Raw genomic sequence first — 23,180 nt, 5'->3', positions numbered from 1 at the left:
GCTGGGACTTCCGGGGAAACTGAACTGCTGGACTCCAGGCTTGATTCAGACGCTTCACTGGGCTGATAATGAGCCGGAAGGGGCCGTACATCCTCTTTCTCTGGACATGGATCCCCGAAGATGGGGAGGAGAGGGAGATCCCCATCTGCTGCTCTTTGCTAGGGGCAACACAGAGGTCTTCAGAGCCTCCCTTGCTCCTCTCCAGCCGCCCCACCTGCCCGCTTCCAAGCCAGCGTCTGTGGTGTAGGTCGGGCGGCCCAGTTGTTCTGCTGGGCGCCAGGGCCCTGACCAGCCCCAGGACATAGGCATCGCTCTGCCCGGGCCAGCTCCGGTTTCCCGGCTATAAAACAGGGATCATAAACTGCCCTTCAAGGAACCGCGACACCCTGGGGGTTGGGGGAGGCTGCGCCCACAAGAGGCGGCTTCCCTGCCCTCCGACCACCTGGAGCGCAGCAGGGGGTACCAAGGTATTCCCAAAGCAAGGAAGGGGAAAGGGAACCGCGGGAGCTCTCCCAGCGGTGTGTCTTCTACCGTTTACCGCCCAGGTCTTAGGTCCCGCCCTCTCAACGCCGCCTCGGTGCGCACAGCTGCTTACTTTACGGGAACGAAATTCAGGCTCGGAGTTTAAGGGACGGCAGCACCACGGGGCCGCAGAAAACTACTCTCTCACCCCGCCCAGCGCTTCCCAAACGTCAAAGAGGCCGGGATCCCCCGGGATCTCCGGAAGCCTTGGGCTGCGCGGTGCAAGCCCGGCCTAAGGTGCTCCGATGGGCGCCGGGCAGGGGGCCGTAGGGCTGGGCAAGGTCCACGGAGGCCCAGCCCGGTCGCCCGGCCCCAGGCTTGCGCTCCGGCCACGCACGGAAGCACCGGTGTTTACTCAGTGAGTCAGTGGCGCCCTGCCTCGGCCCCGGCGCCGGCCTCTGCGACCCTGCCGCGTCTCTGGACCCCGTCCGGAGTCCCGGTCCGATCGCGTCCGCGTCCAGGTCCGGAGGCGCTCGAGGGAGCACCCCCGGGCAGCGGCTGATCGCGTGGACTCCTCGCCCGCACAGCTGCCCAGGGCCAGGAGAAGGCAGCGCCTACCACCGACGAGGGGCGGGGGGTGCGACGCACTCGGGGGGCAGGGACGGGGCGACCTGGCGCGGTGACCCCAAAATCCGCGGGGAACCCCAAAACCCAGCGCCCCCTGAGGACGGACGCTGTCCAGCCGGGTGGGAGGTCGGAGGGTCCGGGCCACTACCGCCGCCAAGGATGAATCACCGCACGAGCGCGCGACGGCCGGGAGGGAGTGCAGGGCGCGGGGGCCACGGGGATCCCCCGCTCTTCCTCTCCCCTCCCCCGCAGCGGGACTCACCGCCTTCAGCTGCTCCAGCCGGTCCTTCATACTGCTACCGGAGCGGGAGCGAGGCCCAGGTGCGCGGGGCCCAGGTGCGCGGCGGCTGCCGGGAGCTGGAGTCCCAAGCCTGGGTCCGCCAGCGCCGCGCCCCAAATCCGCCTCGGCCCGCCCCGCACCTGCGCCCCGCCCGCGCCCGCCTTAAAGGGCCCGCGCCGCCCGACGGACTGCGAGCGCCCTCGAGGCGCAAAGACTCCACTAGGGCCGGCGGTGCACCCTGGGAGGCCGAGGCAGGAGAGTCGCGGGGTCGAGCCCAGCCTGGGCACCTGACGACTCTGTGAGACCCTGCCTCTAAATAAAAAATGAAAGCGACTGCGGACGTGGCTCAGCGCAAAAGGCCCGGGTTCCAAACCTCGGGTCAGAAAAAGGAGATGGAGAAGACGTAGAGGGGCGTCGGCAGACGTAGAATCCTGTCCCCGCCCGCGCCGACTCCGTCCTGAGCAGCCTCGCGCGCTGAGGCCGCGGGCCCTGAGCACGGCGCCACGCCAGCCGGCCTCGGGGCGCAATGGGGCGGAAACAGGGCTCGAGGTCAAGGCACCCCAACAGAGCCCCGGGGTCCTCGGCCCCCTCCCCGCCCTTCCTGCCACGCCTCCCAGCCCCTTCCCTGACTCTTTTGAACCGCGACGGCCCCTAGCGGAGTGGCGCGCGCCCGGGGTACCCGGTCCCGAGCCTCTCCCTAGCCGCGCGGGATTTCGCCCCTGCCATGCACCCCAACGACCCCGACCCGCGGCCCGGCCTTGTCCTCGCATTTCCTGGGCGGCGCGCCCCACGATCCCAGGCCAGGGCGTCTGCGTCCTCTGGCGGCCGGAGATGGAAGCGCGAGTGGATCAGAAGAGACGCCACTTCCCAGACCCGCTGGCCCCAGAACTGAGTGAGGAGGCAGGACATGAAGAGGATCGAGGTGAGGACTCCCTACCAGGCTAGCAGCCAGCGGTACCGCTATAACCGCGCTCCTCCCCAGTGGCAGAGCCGTGACACATGCAGGGACAGCACAACAAAGATTTTATTCCTTAGCATATTAATAGTAAGGCGGGTCGGGAATGTAGCTCAGCAGCACTGCACCTGCCTGCAAGGGCAAGGCCCGGAGTTGGATTCCCGGTACAAAAATAAATAAGAAGGAAACCAGTAAGGAATTAAGTTTGTTCAGAGAAGAATTCAAAGCACGTATACACATAGACAGCTGAAATGATGAGATGAAATATGGTCATCAATGCAAAATTAGCTTTGGAAGCCGATCGTGGTGGAGCACTCCTGTAATCCCGGCGCTCTGGAGGCTGACTCAGGAGGACTCACCACAAGTGAATTCGAGGCCGACCTGGACTGCACAATCAGAGCCTATCTCAAATCAGACAAGGGACACAGGCATTGGGGTGGCAGGAAGAGCAATTGAACTTACACCAGACAAAATTCATTTGCATCTCTGTGGATAAGAATTGTTTGCTTTGCTATCAATTTTCTGTAATTTTCAGAGTCAGAAAACACAAGAGCACTAAAGGCCCAGACCATCGTACAAGCTGCAGCAGACCAGGCCACCATGGGACGCATGTCATAGGACAGCCAGGAGGCATTTTTCTTTTGGTTTCTTTTATTGTAATTTTTCAGTTTTCCCAGACACTCCCAAGGGAGCCTCTTCCATGGACAGCACAGAACCGGCTATGTTAAAATCTTTCTCTTACACAGAACAAAAATTTCACTCCCTGAAACGTTTTCCATTGCTTCTTGCTCCTTGTCCACGCATTTAAGCAGTTTAATCAGTCTTCATATGGTGGTCTCTCCAGGAAGGGAAGCTTGAGGTGCGGGTGCAACTCCACCCAAGATGAGCTCCTACACATAACATCACTTCTGTCAAACAAGGGGGCAAAGCAAAACTAGTGGTTCCCAGCCTTTCAAGGTCAAAATGTCACATATTTTTTATTCTTGGATCTCTCATTTTGAACATTTCACATCCTTACAAAATATGTTTACCAGGATAAAAGAATGGTTTTGGCTTCCTATAAGAGAATATTTTCTTTTTTATTTTACAGATAATGAAATCCAACAAAACAAAACTGAATAAAGCCAATGAAAACAAAACAGCAAATTGGTACAGAACTTCAAAGCAGAACAGTAGGAAAACAACAATGGCTACCATGGTTTATCTTGTTATCTTCACAATAGTTGTCCATTCCATCAGATATAGCACAGTCAAACCAAAACAAAACAGAATAAAACCAATGAAAACAGAACAGTGAATAAAACAAAACAATTAATTGGAACAAGACAAAATAGAACAATATTTGATTTCAAAGACAAGCTAGAAGGAAATCCCCATATTTGCTATATTGTATACTGTCATCCTCCCAACAGATGCTCAGATCACTGACCCCAGGCTTGCAAAGTCAACCAAACAATACCTCAGTTGCTATCAACTAACTCAGCCTATCCTCAGAACCAGCCAGTTGCTTGAGAATGCCAAGTTGTTGATTCTCAGCCTGTGAACCAGTAGGCTCAGAGGAGGTATTATCTGACTTCTCTCTTCCTGGGCCCCACTTTTCTTGCATGGTTTACCAGAAAGGCTGGCTGGTTGGCTTCTTCGTGGGCTCCTACCAGTCCCAGCATCGTTGTTTCTCGGGAGGCACTGACCGCTGTCTTCCTGGGTCCCACATGGCTTAAGAGAATATTTCCCTAAAGGAAAAAAAGTGATCTTTGGTTAATCCACACAGCCTTAGCCTAAATGACTGTATGATCTCCCTTAAACTTTTTCAGCTTTGGCATCAGCATAGTTAGGACCCCAAAACACAGGAAGAGAAACCGCCTAACATACTCTGCTGGTAGGTACTTGTTATAGACGTAAAGCCTCTGTAAAGATTCTGGCGGATGTGAGTCCTAGGTTGTTAGTTTTGTATTAATAATTGCTGTTCAGGGACAGGCAAAAGTCTGGGGACTCCATCTGCCAGGTGTGTACAAGAAACTGAAAACTCAAGTAACTGCCGGACAAAGGAGCTGAGGGATGGGAGTCTGTGCCAATAAGCAGGGCTGGTGCCGAGCCCAAAGCGCCTACAGTCTCCAAGGAGGCAAAGGTGACTTCGGGCTCCAGGGTAGTCCCTCTGAGCTATTTCTGTTTTTCTGCACCATGAAGGTCTTTGGTGTCTCACCTTCAATTGTTTTCTCACTAAACAGCCAAAATCAGGACTCATTCAAGTGTTTCCATTTGGTTGTTAATAAATCTGCCAACACTTAATTTCATCTCTACAAACAAACCAAGAGAGAATCATCAGACTTAGGGCTCCACTTTCCTCTCATCCCTCTTCCTTGTTTCCTTCCCATCTATGGGGAAAGACCAAGCCTTACCCCACCTTAATAGCAGCGCCTACCGCACGCAGGACAGAAGGGATCAGGTCCTGGCTGGTACCTCTGGGGGGTGTCTCCAAGGCTGAGCAGAGGAGGACAAGGGAACTTCAGACTTGTCCACCCCTGCCCACTACTTAGAGGCTAGAGGACAACCACACTGGTCATCAGCTTCCTGAGCCATGGCTGTCTCTCCTTCCCTCTGGGTTAGTACCAGTTACTACTTAACCCTCAGCTGTGAATCCTGACCACTGGGAAGAGCAGATGTCTCATCTGTGACTGAGGAGTCCCAGCTTCAGCTGCCTGTAGGTCTCTTCCAAGCCAATGAGGACATGTGCGGAGCTGTGGTCCAACCTGCAGTTACTCATTTGTCATCATTAGGACTGTTTCTCAAGTGCTGTTGGACAGAGGGTGATGTCCCTTGCTGGTCCGGGGCTGGAACAGCCCTTCTGTCCTTGCCATGTTGGAGCCACTTCCAACACGAAAGCCAGCTTCTATCAGAGCAAGAAGATGAGTAGGGCAGAGACAGAAAAGAGAAAGGCAGGGATGGGTGCAGGCCAGAGCATCTGCACCTGATCTCAGCTGTGATGTCACCACTTTACTGTCATTTTTATTATAATGAAGCCGAGAGGCTTGGCACACACCCCAGGGAAAGGGCTCCCACAAGGCTGAGGAGTCAGGAGCCAACCCAGCACCCTCCACACCGGTCAGTCCTGAGTCACGTCAAAGTATGTGTCACTGCCCCCTCACTGGTGGCCTGGACCACTGGAACTCAGGCATTGGTTAGATACTTCATAGAAAAGCTCTGTGCCTTCCCAGGGTGGCTGAGGAGCTTCTCTGAGAACCTCAACTTCCCTGCCAGTCCTCACCCTGTTGCATAAACACTCAGCCACTTGCCTGCCTCCCTAGTCTGTCACCGCTGGGAAAGCAGCAGCTTGTGCCAGGCAGAGAACAGAGACATCCTCAGGCCTCGGAGAATGCTTAGTGACTATGAAATGAGAGTGCCGCTCTCGTCCCTGTCTTCTTACTAAAACCCGGCAGTCATTTCTGCTACTGAGAGATAGTCCGGACTCACCTGGGATGGCATTCAAGATCTCACCCCTCGGGGCTCCAAACTGGGACACCACCACCTGCCCATGAGGCCGGCTGCCTGCCATGTCACCCTGTCCAACGTCTGCCCCCTGCGCGTTTGGGTCCTCCTCCCGCTTCATGTCTGGCAGATTCCCTCTCTACTTTCTGCCACTCACCCAGGTGTCACCACCTCGCCACACTGCCACACGTGGGACCCCTCCCAGCCCCAGCACATCTGTCCCACCCAGCGCTGACACGGGACCCCGACTGCAGGCCTGGCTTAGGAAGAGGCCTCCAGGTGATGACCCAACTAAGGTAATACTAGGACCCCTCAGCACAGGCTAGGACACATCTACTCTTCCTTCCCTTGGCCGAGGATCAGGGACAAGGGCTCCTCACACGCACACGCGCACACACACACACGCACACACACACACACACTCTCATTCCTCTGTACCTGAAGAAAGATTCCTCCTGGGTCCTGGTCTTAAAACTCAATGAGGCTGCAACTCCATGCATCCTGGGGGAGGAACCATGTCCCCAAATCAAGTGCCATTCTTACAGCATTTTGCTTCCTTACATGTTGTTCCAGCGTTTTCCTCCCAGTAATCTCCAGACATTTTACATCTATGCCTGTGTTTCTCATGATTGATTATTCACACTGCCATTTGTTTTAGTTCCTACAAACCCCTACACCCCTGAAGCTGTGAGGCATAGGGCACAACTCCAGAGAGCCCCGTAAGGACAGTGTGAATCCCAGGAAGAAGCCCGGCCATGCAAAGCAGTGGGGTGGTCACAAGGAAGCTCAAGCACCAGGATGGTGACCGCTGTCCATCTCAGTAACTAAAAGAGCAAGCCGTGTGGACACCTGAGGGATCTCCTGCACTTTTATAGCTTTCTCTCTTCTCGATACCGCCCAGTAACCTGGGGCGGAAGTTAGAACAGATATCACCCACAGATACACGCTGGAGTATGCAGAGAAATCAGGTGACCTTTCCAATCGTCTGGGGTACTGACCATGTCTGCTAGAGCCTCCAGCCCAAAACACTGGTTCTGTAATCTTGTTTCCCTCACATTCGTTCTGTAACCTCGGTTTCCTCATCTGCAAACAGAGATGACAGTGATATCCTTGTCATGGGTTTTCGTGAGAATGAAGGCGTTAACGTAGAATCTTCTTCTCTGTGTCATCCTCACTCCTTGAGAAGAGATGCCCACACCATTTGCTCAAAGGGGCTCGAAGGGAAAGGAACTGTAAAATGTGCAGACGCCCCCATCCCTAAGGGCCATGTGGCACAGGCCTGCTGTGAGAGCGGGCACAGGAGCTCCCCCACTGCCCTACAGCGAGCCCCTCCCCCAAGTGCCTGTGAGCTGGAGGTCGCAGCTCCCAGCCCTGCAGTGGATCAAAGAAGGAACCCTGTGGCTGTGAAGTTAGGAAGGAGAGGCTTTCTGAATTATTGTCTCCCAAGAAAAAAGGCAGAGTTTCAGTTTCACAGGAAGTGAATTCCAGCCATGGTTTTGTTTTCAGTCCTGCAAAACTGTTCCCAAAAAAATTTTTGCAGGATGCTTTTTTTTTTTTTTTTTTTTTTGGTGTTTTTTTGAGGCAAATGGTTTCACCATATGGTTCAGGCTGACCTTGAACTCACTTTGTAGCCCAGGCCAGCCTTGAACTTGCAGCAATCCTCTTGCCTCAGCCTCCCAAACGCTGGGATTATAGGCATTTGCCACTACACCCGGCCAGTACACTTTTTGTACTTTTCAAAATGAAACCCAGGAGAGGATTTCCTATTCTTATGCCTTCCCATTTCCCTCTTTCAGCAATGCCCTTCCTGCTCCAAAACTCTGAAGCCCATCCTCCCACTGCACTTGCCCCAGCACCTCTGAAGCCTCACAGCTGGGACCACTCCCCTCCCTGTGGTGGTGGTTTGAGGTCCCAGATCCACTGGACATGCCCTTCAAGGCAGGAGCTACTTCTTCCCTTCCACTTCCTGTCCCAGTCACCAGTAGCAGGTTCATAGTCCATAGTAAACTTGATGAATAGTTGTTTACTGCTAATAATTGAGTGTTATTGGGTGAATAGTCACTAAACAATCATGAGGGGGTGGGGGTCGAGTGCTCCAGACCTTCTAAAAGGTGGCAGACATCTGTGTTCTGACGAGAAGATGATCACCAGATGATGATTACTAGGAAAATGATCAGTTGCTAAATCCACATTTGCAAGTCCTTTCCCACCTCAGTGTGTCTAGCACTTGGCTTTGCTCTGTGTGAGTTCAGATTTGAGTCAGAAACCCCTCTCCCAGCCCGAAGACCCAGAGACCCAAGTAACAAGGCAAGGTTCCTGGAAGTAAGAAAAGGAGAGAGAATGAGCAGGTGAGCAAAAGAGACAGACAGACAGAGCATGCAGACCAGAGACTGAAATGCAGACAGGTTAGCTCCAAGTGTTAAAGTAAGAAAATGGAAACTATGCAAAGTTAAAGTCCAGATCTTTCCCCAGCATCTTAATCCTGGAAAAGAAACTAGAGTGGAATAGTAATGATTGGTTTTTAGTCCATGGGAGTCACGAGAGTGTGCTGGGTGTTCCCAGATTGATCTGCCCCTTCCCAGAGATGCAGCATTTGGGGTGACCAACAGCCTAAGCGCTGTCACTGCAGGCAGGGCTGAGGTGAGATGCAGGTGTTTCGTGTGGTGGCTGGGGTGGTAACAACATCTGTGCGTTTTCTCTCCTGAAAGTCACCGTCACTCGGCGTGTCTTTGCCCTCTGGACTACCCAGGGTTTAAAACCAAGGACAGTCTCTTCTCCATTTTGGAGAGCAGGGAACCCAAGACAAGAGGAGGAAGATGCCTTATTAACAGTAACTCTACCAGCTGGAGGAGACAAAAATGGCCCAAATCTGAAAGTAGGGAAGGAAAGAAATTATAAACACCAGCCTGGAGATCAGTGAGTGTGAGGCTAAAAAGCAACATAAAGGATCAAAAGATCAGGGTCGTTTCTTTAAAAGGCCATCAGGGACCCAGGGATAGGTGAGACAGGGAGGAGAGGAAAGAGGGCGGGAGGAGTAAGAAGAGGGTGTGCAGCCTATGAATGTGTCAGCTGCTCCTTGTTTCAAAAACACAGAGGCACGAGGCCGAGGCCTGTGACCACCAACTCCTCCTCCTCCTCCTCCTCTTTTCCTCTTTCTCCTCCTCTCCCTCCTCCTCCTCCTCCTCCTCCTCCTCGAGCAGACAGACATAGCCTCTCCCACAGTGCAGAGGAGCTCACTGAGTTTGCAGCAGAGGGACCTTGCTGCCCTTCTCGAGTCACCCTTTCGCTCTTGGCCCAGGTGCTGTGGAACAAGAAGCTAGGTCCCTGGGGCTGACTCCAGAGAGTCCTTGGAGCTAGCACAAAGCAGGACCAGGCTAGAGCAGGACTGTGGCCAGGCGAGAGGAGCAGGCAGAGAAGGCCCTGGGCTGCCCCACAGCAGAGTGAACCTTCAGGTTGGTGGCTACGATGAAGACACAGGAGAGGGTGAGCAGGACAGGATCATGAGGTCAGGGACACTGGCCATGAAGAGCCTGGCCCCGTTGGGAACCCAGGTGCCAGCACAGGCAGGGCTCAGGCGGGGTGGGTATCACAGTAGAGCAGGCTGAGTTCTCTCTGCTGCAGAGCACAGTCAGCCCCGTGGCCAAGAAGAGATCCTGGCAGCAGGGCCCCAGGGCCAGCTCCAGGTGAGGGAGCAACAGAGGGCAACAGGCAGCCACGTCGCTCAACGCCACGCCGGCCAGTGGAAAGTAGTCGGCTCTGGTCAGGAAGACGAAGAACATCTGTGTGCCACAGCCACGGACAGAGTGCTGGCGGGGCCCAGGGCACGGTGTGGACGAACAGATCTCCAGGGCCACGGAGATGGCCAGGAAGAGGTATCCAGGGGCGTGGAGACCCCGGGACCCAGACAGGGAAGGAAACGGGCACATTCCCACAGGTGTCAACCGGGCACACTAGGAGGAAGGCTGGACACTGCACTCTACCCTGGCCTCAGCCTCCTCCGTGCCCTCTGCTCCAGGGGACTTTCCATCCCACCTGAAGGTCATGGCTCACCTCCTCAACACCTCTGCTCTGTCCTCACCCGACAGCTGACTCCTCGAACCCTTCTTATTGCTCTTTATTTATATTTTGTTTTGTTTTTACAGAAAATGTTTTGCTATGTAGTTCAGGTTGGTCTTGAATTCACTGTGTCGCACACTGGCCTCAAATTTAGAGCAACCCTCCTGCCTCAGCCGCCCAAGTATGGGATTACTGGTGTGTGCCACCATACCCAGCTCACACCTTTTTTATTGTTATGAAATATATGTAACATAATTATCACTTAAGCATTCCTATGTGTGTAATTCAATAGCATTAACTATTTTCTCAGTATTATATAACTGTCACCTCTATCTTCAACAAAACTTCTGAACCTGCAATTCGATAACTGCTCCATGTTATCTCCCACCCTACAGGCCCCTATCTGGATAAATTTGTTTGTCTTCTGTACCTCATATAAATATAATCAAATGATATTTATCATATTGTGCCCAGTATATTTCACTGGGCCCAGTGAAATTATTTTTTAAATTAAAGTCATTTCAAGGTCCATCCATGTTGAATATTATGTCAATATTACATTATTTTTGTTACTGAATAATATTCCACAATATGTGCTACATATTTTTACTCATATATTTATTGCATGGAAAATGAGCTATTTCTACTTTCTTGACTATTATGGTTAATGGTGTTATTAATGGGTGCACAAATACCTCTTCAAAGCATCACTAAAGTCTTAACCTCGGTGAACCATTCTCCAAAACACAACCTCTTTACTTCCCTGCTCCCTGGCCTCGCTATCAAGAGCACAGTCGTTGGAGTGTCTGGGTATTCATTTACCTTGGATGAATGGCCAAGAAATACGACCTCAGACAAGGTCTGGAAGCTTCCGTCTTTCATGTCCTTGTTTGTAGCTGCAGCACTATGACACCACTCTCAGGAGCATTAGAAGAGAAACTGAAAGAGTAAATATGACCAAAATGTACAGTAGATACTGTGAATCGGGAAGAAAACTGTTCAAAAGCCATGGGGAACTACGGAGGGGGAAGAGGGGAAAAAAAAGGAAAAAATGATGAAAGCAGTCTGACGTGACAAAAAAAAGCTTTGTGAATAAGGAGGGGAGCGGGATTGAAGGGAGGGCAGGGGGATGTTGCATGCAGTTCAAATTCCTCATGACAAGTATGAGCACGGCATGCATCTAGATTGGACCAATAAGCTCAATATAAAAAGCAGTGGGGGGAATGAATGTGCATGGCCCCAGCAAGCTCTGCATGAATGTCAACCTCAGTGGTCCTTAAGGTCACTCTTCACTCTACCTCGAGGTGACCCCAGGGCTACAGCTGCCCCATACAGGCCTCCTGGGGGTCCTGCCCTGACAAGCTGGCCAGATCAGTCACCGTCCCTCCCACTAGCCTTCCACCACGTGCCCCCCTCTGCTCCCTGACCTCTGTCACCTTCTGTGATGCTCACTGTATCCATCCCAAGCCAAACAGAGCGACAGAAGAATGAAGATTCTGCTGCCCAGTGACACAGCAGAGATCCAGGGACACCACCTACCCCGTCCTCTAAGTCAGCACCCCTTCTGGTCTTCTCCCCGGGCTATTCAGTTCTTCTCTTGTAAATCCTCCCTCAGAGGAGCTTGTGTGTGTCTGGTGGAGTCTACGCTGGCTGCAGCACAGAGAGTGGTGCCATGTCTCACTCTGTTCTGCTGGTGTGACCTGAAGAGGCCAGGAGGCAGAGCATACGCTGACTGGGAATCTGTCAGTGAACACACAAAGGCATCTGTAAAATATATGGAGAACATCTGACGAGAACAAACCCCAGCAGCCATCATGTAGGGTATCTGTTGGTTTGATTTGGGCTGAGCTGATACTCAGACAAACCAACTATACAACAAAGACTGGATCAAAGAGGAGATCCAGGCACTGTTCCCTCAGGGGACCCACAGGCTGGAAAAAACTGAGCTGGAAACTCTGGGGCTGGGGGTGGCCTTGGGACCCAGGTGTGCACTAGGGGCTGCAGTGGGAGTTCTGTGTCAGCCATCCTGTTTCCGGCTTGTTACACTCCAGCCAGGAATCAATGGGTAGATGAACTGAGAGATGTGAGGGTCTCTTCAACTGGAAACCCCCATTGGCCCCTCTTTTTCTCTTTCTTTCTTTCTTTCTTTCTTTCTTTCTTTCTTTCTCTTTCTTTCTTTCTTTCTTTCCTCTCTCTTTTTTTACTTAAACATTTCTATGATGATTCAGTTGGATGCTGTTCCTTGTCAGAGTTGGTTCCAGCCCCTCAGATCCTATCTGCTTTATGACACTCACTGTGCTAATCTTTCAAGATGGGGAAGGGATGATAACCAACTTTAGTTTTGTCCTCACGAAAAAGTCTTAGTGAAGAATAAATGTTCTTTAGTTTCAAAAAAAACCTCCCTCAGAGCGGGTCCAGCCTCCAACTTCATGGGCGAGAAAGAAAAGGCCAGGCAGCCAGTCACGGAATCACCGCGCTCCGGTCCCACAGCCTCTCTGCCTGCGCTGGGTGCAGAGCGTGTGCGCATGGGCCCAGGTTCCTCACCCAGCTCCCCGGGACGGGACTGCACACAGGGGCCCCTCAGTGCCCCCCACCCGCTCTCCTGCCCCGTTCGGCTTCCTCCAGAACCGGCCCTTGTACTTCCTGGGATGTCGTTGACTGACCTTCCTCTGTCTGGAGGAATCTGGCGTCCACCTCCTCCCGCGGCTCTGTGAGACCCCCTGGCTACCCTCCCTGAGCCCTCGGAGGCCTGACCCTCATCACCAGCAGCGTCACGCTATCCCATTGGACGCCGTGCGCTGCACCCCCTCCTGGATACTCCTCAGGCCCCCCTTCCTGATGCCATTCTGTGGTTTCCCGAAGCCGGTTCTCTGCTGGCCTCCTCCATGCCCCATGAGAGCAGAGTCCCGCTCCTGACCCTCCACTTCCCCCAGCGTCCTCTTCCTCCAGCGTGCTCCCCCACCCCCACCCCCCACCCCCCTCACCTGCTCCTCTTGCTCCCCACCCCCCCTTCTAAGCAGCTCTGCCGGGTGACCTGTGTTCCCTGCAGCGGGCGTGAACGCCATTTCCCCAGGCCACGGTGAAAAACACCCCACTGTCGCCAGCCCGAGCACCTGGGCACCACTGGTCACGGGTTCTCCGGTTCCACACTCACTCATCTCTAAACCGCCCCAGCGCTGGACGCCGGTCCACAGACCTCGATTATTGAAAGTGCAATGGGTCAAAATCTTGTGTTACTGTTTACTGGGAATCACTTTATCTAGCTTTCTGGGCACTGCCTCCAATCAGTGGAAATGAATTTCACGGCTGGTTCAGGTAGCAGACGGAAATAAATATAAACACAGACGAGGTGCGAAGGCCATCGGCTTCACAATTCCTCCGGACACGAACCTGACGCTGCGCGAGGAGCAGGTGGGCCCTGGGCTCAGCGGGCTCCGGATACTGCTCCCAAGGGCCCCGGGTCCTGGCGGCCAGGAAGCCCAGGCCCAAGGCGAGGCACCCTGGCAGAGAGGGGCAGAGAGGGACAGAAAGGGACAGAGAGGGACGGAGAGGGACGGAGAGGTCCGCTTCCCCACTGTCTCCTCCCATGGAGGACCACAAGGCTGCATGGTCTCCTCCTCCCCAGGCTCACGGCCTCAGCTGACTGCTCGCTTCCCAAGGCCTCACACACGAGAGCAGAAAAGGAGGACTTGGCACCCAGCACCCCCAGATCCCAGGATCACCCCCACTGGAACGCATTCCGGCTCATTTTCACAATACTCCTGTCTGAAGAGACATCTCCTCCCTCCCTTCCCCTTCTTCCCCCTCCTGCCCCATCTTGTCCTCTCTCCAGCCTTGGGGCAGGATGCAGGCAGCAGCGCCATGGCCAGTGCCCACCTGGAGGCTCCAAGAGCCCCCAAAGGCTTAAGTCCCTGCCAGGGGCAGCACCAGGAACACAGGCTCCCTGCCTCCACGGAAATGCTTGCTCCACGTGGACAAAACCCCAGGGAGCCCAGCGTGCTGTAGAGAGGGCTTCTCACCTCTCCATTTGCTTCTGACTGCTCTATCCACGGACTTGAAACTGGACAGGACACGGCTGGCTTCACCGGACTCTCTCTAACGTCCAGGACGCCAACCAGAGCCTGGCATTATACAGCTGTGCAGGATGTGAAGAGTGAGGCTGTCCCGATCGGGATTAGGGGACTCCTGGCCACCCTGGGAGCCTGCCATGAGAAGAGACAACATTGGTCATCCTGTCACAGGATTCTAGAAGCAGCTTGATGTGTCATCTGAAGAAGTTATTCTAAGGAACCATCCAGAATGTGGAGCCCCATGGAAAACATGTGCGTGGTAGAGTTTAGCAAATTTTTACAAGCAAACAAAACAGCTGCTTAATGAAAGGAACATTCCAGGCAGCTTGGGGATATTAGGTCCAAGGTTAAGGTTAGCATATTAAAATTAACAGTGTTGTACTCAGAGGTTTCACAAAAGGCTTGAGAAATAACATTGGATGAGAGGACAACTTTGTATAGTGTGATGTCAGCTATGTTACCACTTATATGAAGCTATAAATTCTTAACTGCTTTTGAGAGAATTAAGAGATTGCCATTTTCTTCGTGCTTTTCTCTTCTGTTCACTTTATATAAACAACATTTATCTCCTTAAGTTATAAAAATGTTACTGACTTTTAAAATTCCCATTTAGAGGCTACAAATTGAAATGGCATAAAACCCCAAGTAATTCTACAGTTAGGAATTGTGAAAGCCAAAATTAAGGCTTACGTATGGCCACCAAGTCTTCATACTGGATAATGGTGTGGTTCACCAGTATATTTGTTCATTTTCTGAGGAATGGATAAAAAGATGTGGTATTTTTATACAATGGAATACTACTCAGCCTAAAGAAGGATAAGCTGGAGACTTTTTAAACAAATGGATGCAACTCAAGACCATACTCATTAGTGAAATAAATGAATCACATGTATAAATATTGTATTATCTCATTAGTATGAGAAGCTGAAAGAAATTATATATATAATTTATATATAATCATATATATGACTTTTCTGAGATCGCTGAAGAGAAATATTTGTTCAGACAATGGGATGTAGATGTCTTGTGCTCTGGGTGAATAACTGGGGGATGACAATGTGCAGTGTATGCACCATCGTTGCCCCCTGATTGATGTGTTTTGAAATTTTGTTTTAGTTTTATAATTGTACATTTTCATACATAACTGGCCTTCAGCCTTTTGTATAACTAACTGCCTTTCATTTCTTTCTTTCCCTGCATCCTTCCTGTCTCTTTACTTTTGCCTCTTCTTAAAATGAACCCTTTTAGCTACCCTTCCAGCCCTTTGAGATCTGCTGAAGAATTCCAATTCTCCTCCTCCTCCCATCCTCATCTTCCTCCTCCTCCTTCTTTTTTGGTCTTTTGGAAACAAAGTCTCACTATGCAGTTCAGGCTGGCCTTGAGCTCACTTTGTAGCCCAGGCTGGTCTCAAACTCCCAACAAATCCTCCCTCCTCAGCCTCCTGATTGCACCACAGGGGTGGAGCAAAGATGTCAGATAGATAACAGCTGGGTACAGAGGCTCCCTGAGATAGTTAGCTTACAATTCAACATAATACAGCATGGGGAGCCACAAACAAAGGGAGATGAATTCTCTTGTCCCAAGAAGAAACTAAGGTGAGAAGAACCAATCAAACATACAGTGGTGGTGCTATTGTTGGAACAGCTAATGGATCAGTGCTCCCACCACAGTGGGTGACTTGCCGAGCCATCCAAGGGCCTGCTGTTTTTTTTTTTTTTTTTTTTTTTTTTTTGGTCTTTTTCATTTTTATCGGTACCAGGGATCGAACTCACGACTGCCTGCTTGCAAGGCAGGCGCTTATGCCGCTGAGCTAAACCCCCAGCCGGGCCTGCTGTTTTGACTCACTGGAGGCCCAGTCACACTGAGGTCAGGGGTTGGCCAGCCAAATAGAGAGCTAAGCTGGTGGGGAGCCTGCATTGACCTACGGTATGACAGTACTAGAGCCATTCCACAGAAAGGGGGGCTCCAGCAGACAACATTCTGGGACCAGGCAGGTCTGGCAAGTACTATGGGCAGCAGTGATTTCAGTCATTGTTCCCTTCCCGAACGGGATTGGTGGATTGAACTAGGCCTGGGTTACGCAACCTGGCTGAGACACAATAGGTTATCTGCAATCAATTCCCTATGGCAGCGACACACACTAATGCAGTGAAGCCTCAGAAGTTTGACCAACCTGGAGGGGAGGAGGCACACAATAATACACTGAAGGCCTCAGCAGGTTGACTGACCCAGAGGGGAGGGGCCAGCATATGCTGCCCCTGTTTGCAACTAACTATCACACTGCAGTGGGACTCACTCACTCAGTGCAACTCACTAACACACTAGCCAGTGTGTTTCAGAAGAATTGTAACCAACAAAGAAAGAAACTGAGGCTTCCTGGAAGAAACAAAAAAGATGGGAAGAGGAAGCTACAGGACAGGTATATACAAAGGAGAATGACAATGAGGATGCAGCAAACATGCAACATCAGACACAGCACCAGGGGACATAAAGAGATATGTTTGGGTCCTCACAGATGAGCTCAAAAGTGAAATATTTAGCCAAGTAAAGCAAGATATAAGAAGATTAATAAAAGAGATGCTAAGCATCCCTCAAGCAGACACAGAAGAAGGGAGGAACTCAAAGGAGAGAAACATTTGATGAAAAATATAAAGAAAATATAGAACACATGAAGCAGATTCAAAGAGATTACCAAGAAATTAAAAACTCTATGGGAAGATGGCAAATCTGCTTGAAAGAAACTAAAGATAGATTATCCAAACTGGAGGACAGTTTTGCAATATGGGATTATGAAAGAGAAAACTTTTTAAAAATAACAAGGAAACAATCAGTAACAATACAAAGGCTAGAAGACAACCATAGGATCTATAACTTGAGAATAAAGAATGTGAATGAAGAAGCAGGGATACAAACAAAGGAACCACAAAGGCTATTCCCAGAAATAATTAAGGAAAACTTCCCAAACAGAGGAACAGGAAATGATATTCTGATGTATGAGGCATACAGAACTCCAGCCACATACAACTAAAACAGAGCTACACCCAGGCATATAATAATCAAGATCCCAGAAATACAGTATAAGAACAGAATATTAAAAGCTGTTAGAGACAAGAAACAATAACCTATAAAGGAAGGCACATCAGAATAATGGCAGACTTCTCAACACAAACCATCAAGTCAAGAAGAGCCTAGAGCGAAATATTCCAAGCCCTGAAAGAAAATAACCTCCAACCCAGATTGATATACCCTGATAAACTGTCTCTAGAAATTAATGGAGAGACAAGATGCTTCCAAGACAAAGAGGAACTTAGGAAATTTACAGCCACCAATCCAACTCTACAGAGAATACTGCAGGGCATTCTAGAAAGAGAGAAAAGTACTAGGATTCCAGGAATAGTGGCAGAGAGGCCTCAATGAACAGAGCAGAAAACAGAATGAAGAAGACAAGCAGACAACTGATGGCAAAAAAAAAACAGCATAACAGAAACGAGGCAGAGAAGTTTGGTTACAATCACTAATATAGATGGCCTTGATACGCTAAATTAAAAAAAAAGAACCACATGTGGAGTAGGTCAGGAGGTAGGGTCCACCGAGATGCTATTTATAGGACATATAATTAACATGAAAAAGAGTACAAGGGCTGAAAATCAAATATAAGAAAACAATGCTCTATGTGACAGAGAACCAGAGAGTAATAGGGGCAACTAGACCAGTGTTTGTGCCTAGGTTGGAAAGACAGGCTTTAATAGGTAAAGGAATACAATTAGAGATCAAGTCCAGGAGAGAGAAGGTTCAGAAACACTTAGGTAAATAGCAGGTTGCCCCCCCCCCAATTTAAGACCAAGGGTCTTAGACCCAAAAATGCATGGTGTACCCTGGGGAAGTGAAAGGGGAGGGAAAGTCTTAAAAAAGATGGCAGATGATATTATTAATAGTGTAATTTAAAACCCACATTACTCGCACCACTCTGCTTAGATAGATTTTATTCTGTCCCAGTTTGTCTACTTGCATTAGATTTGAGGGCACAAACAGCTATCCCAAAAACGTCAGGATATAGCACAGTAATCATCTTTAATTTCCTGCTATCTTAATCTGGAGTCCTATATAACTTATACGTTTTATCATGATTGATCTTAGTTAAATCTGTTTTGTTTGATTGCTGTTTGGTATTGACAGATTTTATTCAAAAATGATACGATTGATACTATCAAGTCTGAGAGTATAGGCAACTACACTGAAGATGACAAGACTCTACGATATACATTCTGGTTTGATAACTGCCTGTTTTTGAAGTTTTATACTATATACAAAGTTCTATTTTTATTAATACTGTCATGTACTGCTATATTAAATTATACTATGCCTGATGATATAGCCAATTTTATTGAAGATAACAAGAGACAACACAGGAACTATGGTAGAACTCCTTATACAATGGTCTTATATGTCTTTTTCATGTGTTTATAGGAATATGTTTTGTTTTGTCTTGATTTGTTTTGTTTCTCCATCTAATATAGAAAGGATAGAAATACATGTTAAGACTCATGCATGTGTAGAATCTATAAACAGTTTATGAGAATTGATCTTATGACACATGATGAAATGAACAGATACTTTGAAGAAGACGCACTAAAGTACCCAGTGCTGATCCTGCAGTATCATAATGTGAAACCCAGCAGTAGTATTATTCTTTGTTCAGAGGGATATTAGACTGCTTGGATTTGTTCAATCTCAACATAATTGAAGACATGGATAACTGCATGTATGTTTAAGTGTATAGGATTGATAACCATATTTCTAAGTTTTTGTTGGATAGTTGAACAGAACTGGTTGCAGTCTCACTGTTTGGATCCCCACTTTATATGCTCCACTTTAGTATCTTGAATAACTATTTGTAAGAGGACACTCTGTAATCATCAACTAGTGATTTCTTACTGTTTATTTTTTCTTTGAAAGTATGTATTATTTCTACCCATTTTCTGTTTTGTTTAGTCTTTCTTTAAATAAAATTTTTTTTAAAAGACACAACAGTACTCAGTGCTGATCCTGGAGTGTCATGATGTGAAATCCAGCAATACTATTATTCTTTGTTCAGAATGACTTTAGCCTGCTTCAGTTTGTTTAATCCCAACATAAATAAAGATATGGATAACTGCATGTATGTTTAAGTGTATAGGATTGACAACCATGTTAATAAGTTTTTGTTGGATAGTTGAACAGAACTGTTTGCAGTCTTGCTGTTTGAATTCCCACTTTATATGTTTCACTTTTGTATTTTGAACAACTATTTGTAAAAGGACAATATGTAAACATCAACTAGTGATTTCTTACTGTTTATTTTTTCTCTGAACGTATGTATTATTTCTACCCATTTTCTGTTTTGTTTAGTCTTTCTTTAAATAAAGTTTAAAAATAAATAAATAAAAACAAAATAAGAATGGCTGTTGTGTCAGCTATATCGATAACACTTAAAACCTGTGTAATTCACTAGTTTGTTTACAACATCCCTGTTGCATGCCCAGCCTCCAACAGACACACACTTCTCTTTGTGCAGACACATGTGTCGTCCATCTAACCATGCTTGCCACATGTCATGCTTCCCTTTCCATATTAGCTGCTAGGAGGCCCAAAACTGAGTTTTATATTCCAGGGTGAAGCATGTGTCAGTCCCAAGTGCATTAAGTAGAGATCTCTACTTCACTCTATTTGTCTTAATGCTGTGCAGTTGGCTTTGATATCAGAGTTCTATTGGAAGACACTCTCGAAGAGCATTCAAAGAATTATAAATACTTTACACAACTAAAAAATATTCTTGTCTTTTCTGTCTTTGTTCAAGGCAGTGCCTAGTAAATGAAAGCTCTCCCCAATTCCACACTCAGGTTTGCTCCTCCCCTGAGGTCCTCAGTGGGTTGAAGGTGGCCGTACTGTGAGGATGTGTGACAGTCCCTGCTCCCTTTCTTTGTATTTTTTTTTTTAAGTTTTCTTTACAGCCACAAAATCCTTAGGATGTATGAACTTCTCTCTCCCAGAAAACACAAGTGTTCCTGGACCTGGCATCTTCTGTGGGTCTCTTTTGTGGGATCACACACCTCCAAAGACATGGCCAGAACCCCTGAAAGCTTTGGATTCGAGGTTTAGAAACTGACAGCTCAAAGCCTGAGTATTCCGAGAGGTACTGTCTCACTCACCAGCCTTGGTCATCCTGGGAGGACAATCTGTAATCATCAACTAGGGATTTCTTAATGTTTTTTTTTCTTTGAAAGTATGTATTATTTCTACCCATTTTCTGTTTTGTTTAGTCTTTCTTTAAATAAAATTTTTGAAAAGACACTACAGTGTCATCCCCAACAGGGAAAAGGCTGTTTGGAAAGCAAACTTGCTGGGTCACTGCTGTGACAGCGCCCCACACTGGCTAGACAGATGGCAACCCATCCTTACCTGAGCCTGGGAGAACTGAGGTGTGGCCGGGGGCCCATGGGCCAAACCCCGAGAAAGCACCCTTCCCTGAGAACAACACCCACTGTTTTTCCGTCCAGCTGTCTCCTCACCAGAGAAGGGAGGAAGGTGCAGGTCCTGGCCACTGCAGGCTCCAGGCTGTTTCCCACTCACGCTCTTCACCTCCTTTCTGGAGAATTCCTTGCCCACTTCCATCCAGCCCAGCCCCAGCTGCTTGCTTGCCTTCCTTGGGCCATCCCAGCTGGGCTTGTGTGAGCACAGCTGCACCTCTTCTGGACATGAGCTCTCTCAACTGGCTGCTCCGGGGCTCTAAGCCCAACTCCCCACTATACTTCTGCTTCCTCCGTCAGTAGTCAGTAGGGGTGACAGCAAGAAGAAGCCAGTGTTAATTAGGACCCGCCCAGTGCTTGGCGATGCCCACCTGCATTTTTAGTACAAAGAAGCAAAAATTTTTTAGATCGGTGTCATCTGTAAACTAGTGAAGAAGCCAGGACATTTCCTTCACATAGTTAGTGCCACTGAAAGTTACTCAGCAAGCTTAGACCACAATTTTATTTACGAGTAAATTAAATTGGAACATAATTATGTTATTTTTTTACTGCTCACATGTAATTCCATTACAGTTCCATTGTGAAATTCGGGCACACTGACGGACATGAGTGACAGCATTGTAAACCAGTCACATCCACACCGTGTACAATGTTGTGCAAAACATCCGCCCTCCTTGTTATGGCAGAATACATGGATCTCAACTTGGATAGGAGATGAGACCAGGAGTGTTTCCTCCCCCAGTGCCTGTCCAGTCCCTCTCATACAAGAGAATGTTTGCAGAGCCTGTCCTCAGAGGCTCTGCTAGTTTAGATTTATTCCCTAATGTCCCTTTAGAAAATCGAAGGCCCCTGTTTGTTTGCTGATTGCAACAGGCCTTCCCAGAACTGTTCTCCCCCTGAAAACAGCACAGCAAAGTCACAGCATTGGGTCTGGCATGAGACCCCGCCTGGGGAATGCATCTCCACCTCCCCGTGTCACTCTGGACTGAAACCAGACAGCGCTTGCTTAGTGGATGCATGAGCCTGGGAAAGTGAGCATCACAGACATTGGGGTTCTATGTAAAATGAAGCTGGTGCAGTAGCTCCTCCATAGGACTGTGGGGCCCTATGACAAGCTCCCAAGTGCCCAACCATCCACAGTGCCCGGCACAGATTTAAGGTCCAGTGATGACGGCCAGCGCACTGTGACTGTCGGAGTGTTCTCATAGGTACCATGCACTCCTTTGAAAAATACAGAGAAGGATCCTCGTAAGTCTAAGTCTTAAAGAAGAAAAGCATTAGATTTCCCCATTAGTGTGTGTTATTAAATGAGTCCCAAAAATCTCAAAATTAATCGCATGTTATTTTCTCCCTTGGCTGCCAGGAGGCTCGACCCTGTGGACACACTGACAGAACTGAAGGAGCATTTCTGCACAGCTGGCTCACTGTGTTCCTCATAATCCCCACCTGGAAGGTTTTCTTTGCCCACCCCCAACCCCAACCCCATTTTCTTGACTATGTATCGTTTTTAAGCAAATACTTTTTGTTGTAGTTGTTGCTGGTTTTTGAAACAATCTCCCAATGCACTCAGTAGTATAGACTGGCCTTGAACTCACCTCATAGCCCAGGATGGCCTCAAATTCAAGGCAATCCTCCTGCTTCAAGTGCTGGGATGATTGGTATGTACCATCATGCCTGTATATTCTATTCTTTAACCTGTATTAGTACATTTGCAGTACATTATATTCATTTTGGGGACTTGGCACCTGTACATAAAGAGAATCGACTATGTGTTTTTAACTTTTATATTAAATTTGTATGTAAGCTGCTTCAAATCTAAGGAAGGACAATCAAAACAGAGTAAACTAAAAGCAAAAAGTGATTTATGAATTGCAACAACTGCCACTGCTAGCAGCAAAGTATCTCTCAGCTCTGTTCCCCACAGCGCTAGTGAGGAGCTACGCACTCTGCACCTCCGGAAGTTCTGCCTGAACTGTCCCCCAGGATACCACAGCTCCTGGCCCAGGGCTTCCTACTGCTCCTCCTCTCCCTTCCTCCTGTTCTCACACTCTGTACAGTTGGGGGAAGGATTGATGTCTTTATTATTTTTCTATTGTATCTGCAACATCAAGAAGAGAATGAGATTCTTTACTTCTAACTCTTTAAGGAAAAGATCTTTAAAAATTCCTTCCCCACCACAGTCCTCCTTCTGGTCCTCCCACTGATTTCCATCAGCACCCCCACTCATCACCTCCACGGGTCAGGACTTCCCAGCAAGAACCCCAGGACCTACAATAGTCTACAATGCTGAGAAGCAGCTAGCCCCACTGTGGGGAAAGTGCCTGTGACCACCAGGAAAGGGGACCTGAGACTCAGGAGAGCATCTCAGCTGCAGATGACTGAGGACTTCAAAGAAATATCTTTTTTTCTTTTTTTTTTTTTTCTTTTTAGAGGTAAGGGCTTGCAGTGTGGTCCAGTCTGACCTCAAACTCTGGATTCAAGTGATCTTCCTGGCTCAGCCGGCCAACTTGCTGGGAATAGAGCTAAGTATTACTGCAGCTGGATCCAAAGAAGCAGCACACACACACACACACACACACACACACACTCGTAGATATACGGAGTGGCTTATTGTATATGCTCCTATTATATTTTTGCCAATCCCTTATCTCATTTGATTACCATTCCCATTCCTTGACGTAGTTCCTTCATGATGTATTATTGTCCCCTATAACAGAAAGGAAAGTTTAGAGCCTAATTTA

General features: G+C 48.8%; 1 protein-coding gene across 1 annotated transcript in view; it reads right to left on the bottom strand.

The window, feature by feature from the left end:
* Stx3 (syntaxin 3) overlaps positions 1-1,699 on the bottom strand; it is a 54,329-nt gene extending 52,630 nt beyond the window's left edge. Inside the window, exon 1 of the mRNA XM_023562613.2 lies at positions 1,352-1,699. Coding sequence (XP_023418381.1) covers positions 1,352-1,381 — 30 coding nt within the window. The 5' untranslated portion in view covers positions 1,382-1,699. The remainder of the gene's footprint in view (positions 1-1,351) is intronic.
* Positions 1,700-23,180: the final 21,481 nt, after the last annotated feature.

The sequence above is a fragment of the Cavia porcellus genome, unplaced genomic scaffold (genome assembly GCF_034190915.1).
Source record: "Cavia porcellus strain 051 isolate PalLab524CR breed Dunkin Hartley unplaced genomic scaffold, mCavPor4.1 scaffold_17, whole genome shotgun sequence".
Lineage (NCBI taxonomy): Eukaryota > Metazoa > Chordata > Mammalia > Rodentia > Caviidae > Cavia > Cavia porcellus.
Note: the sequence above shows the minus strand (reverse complement) of the source record. Positions and strands in the feature narration are given on the sequence as shown.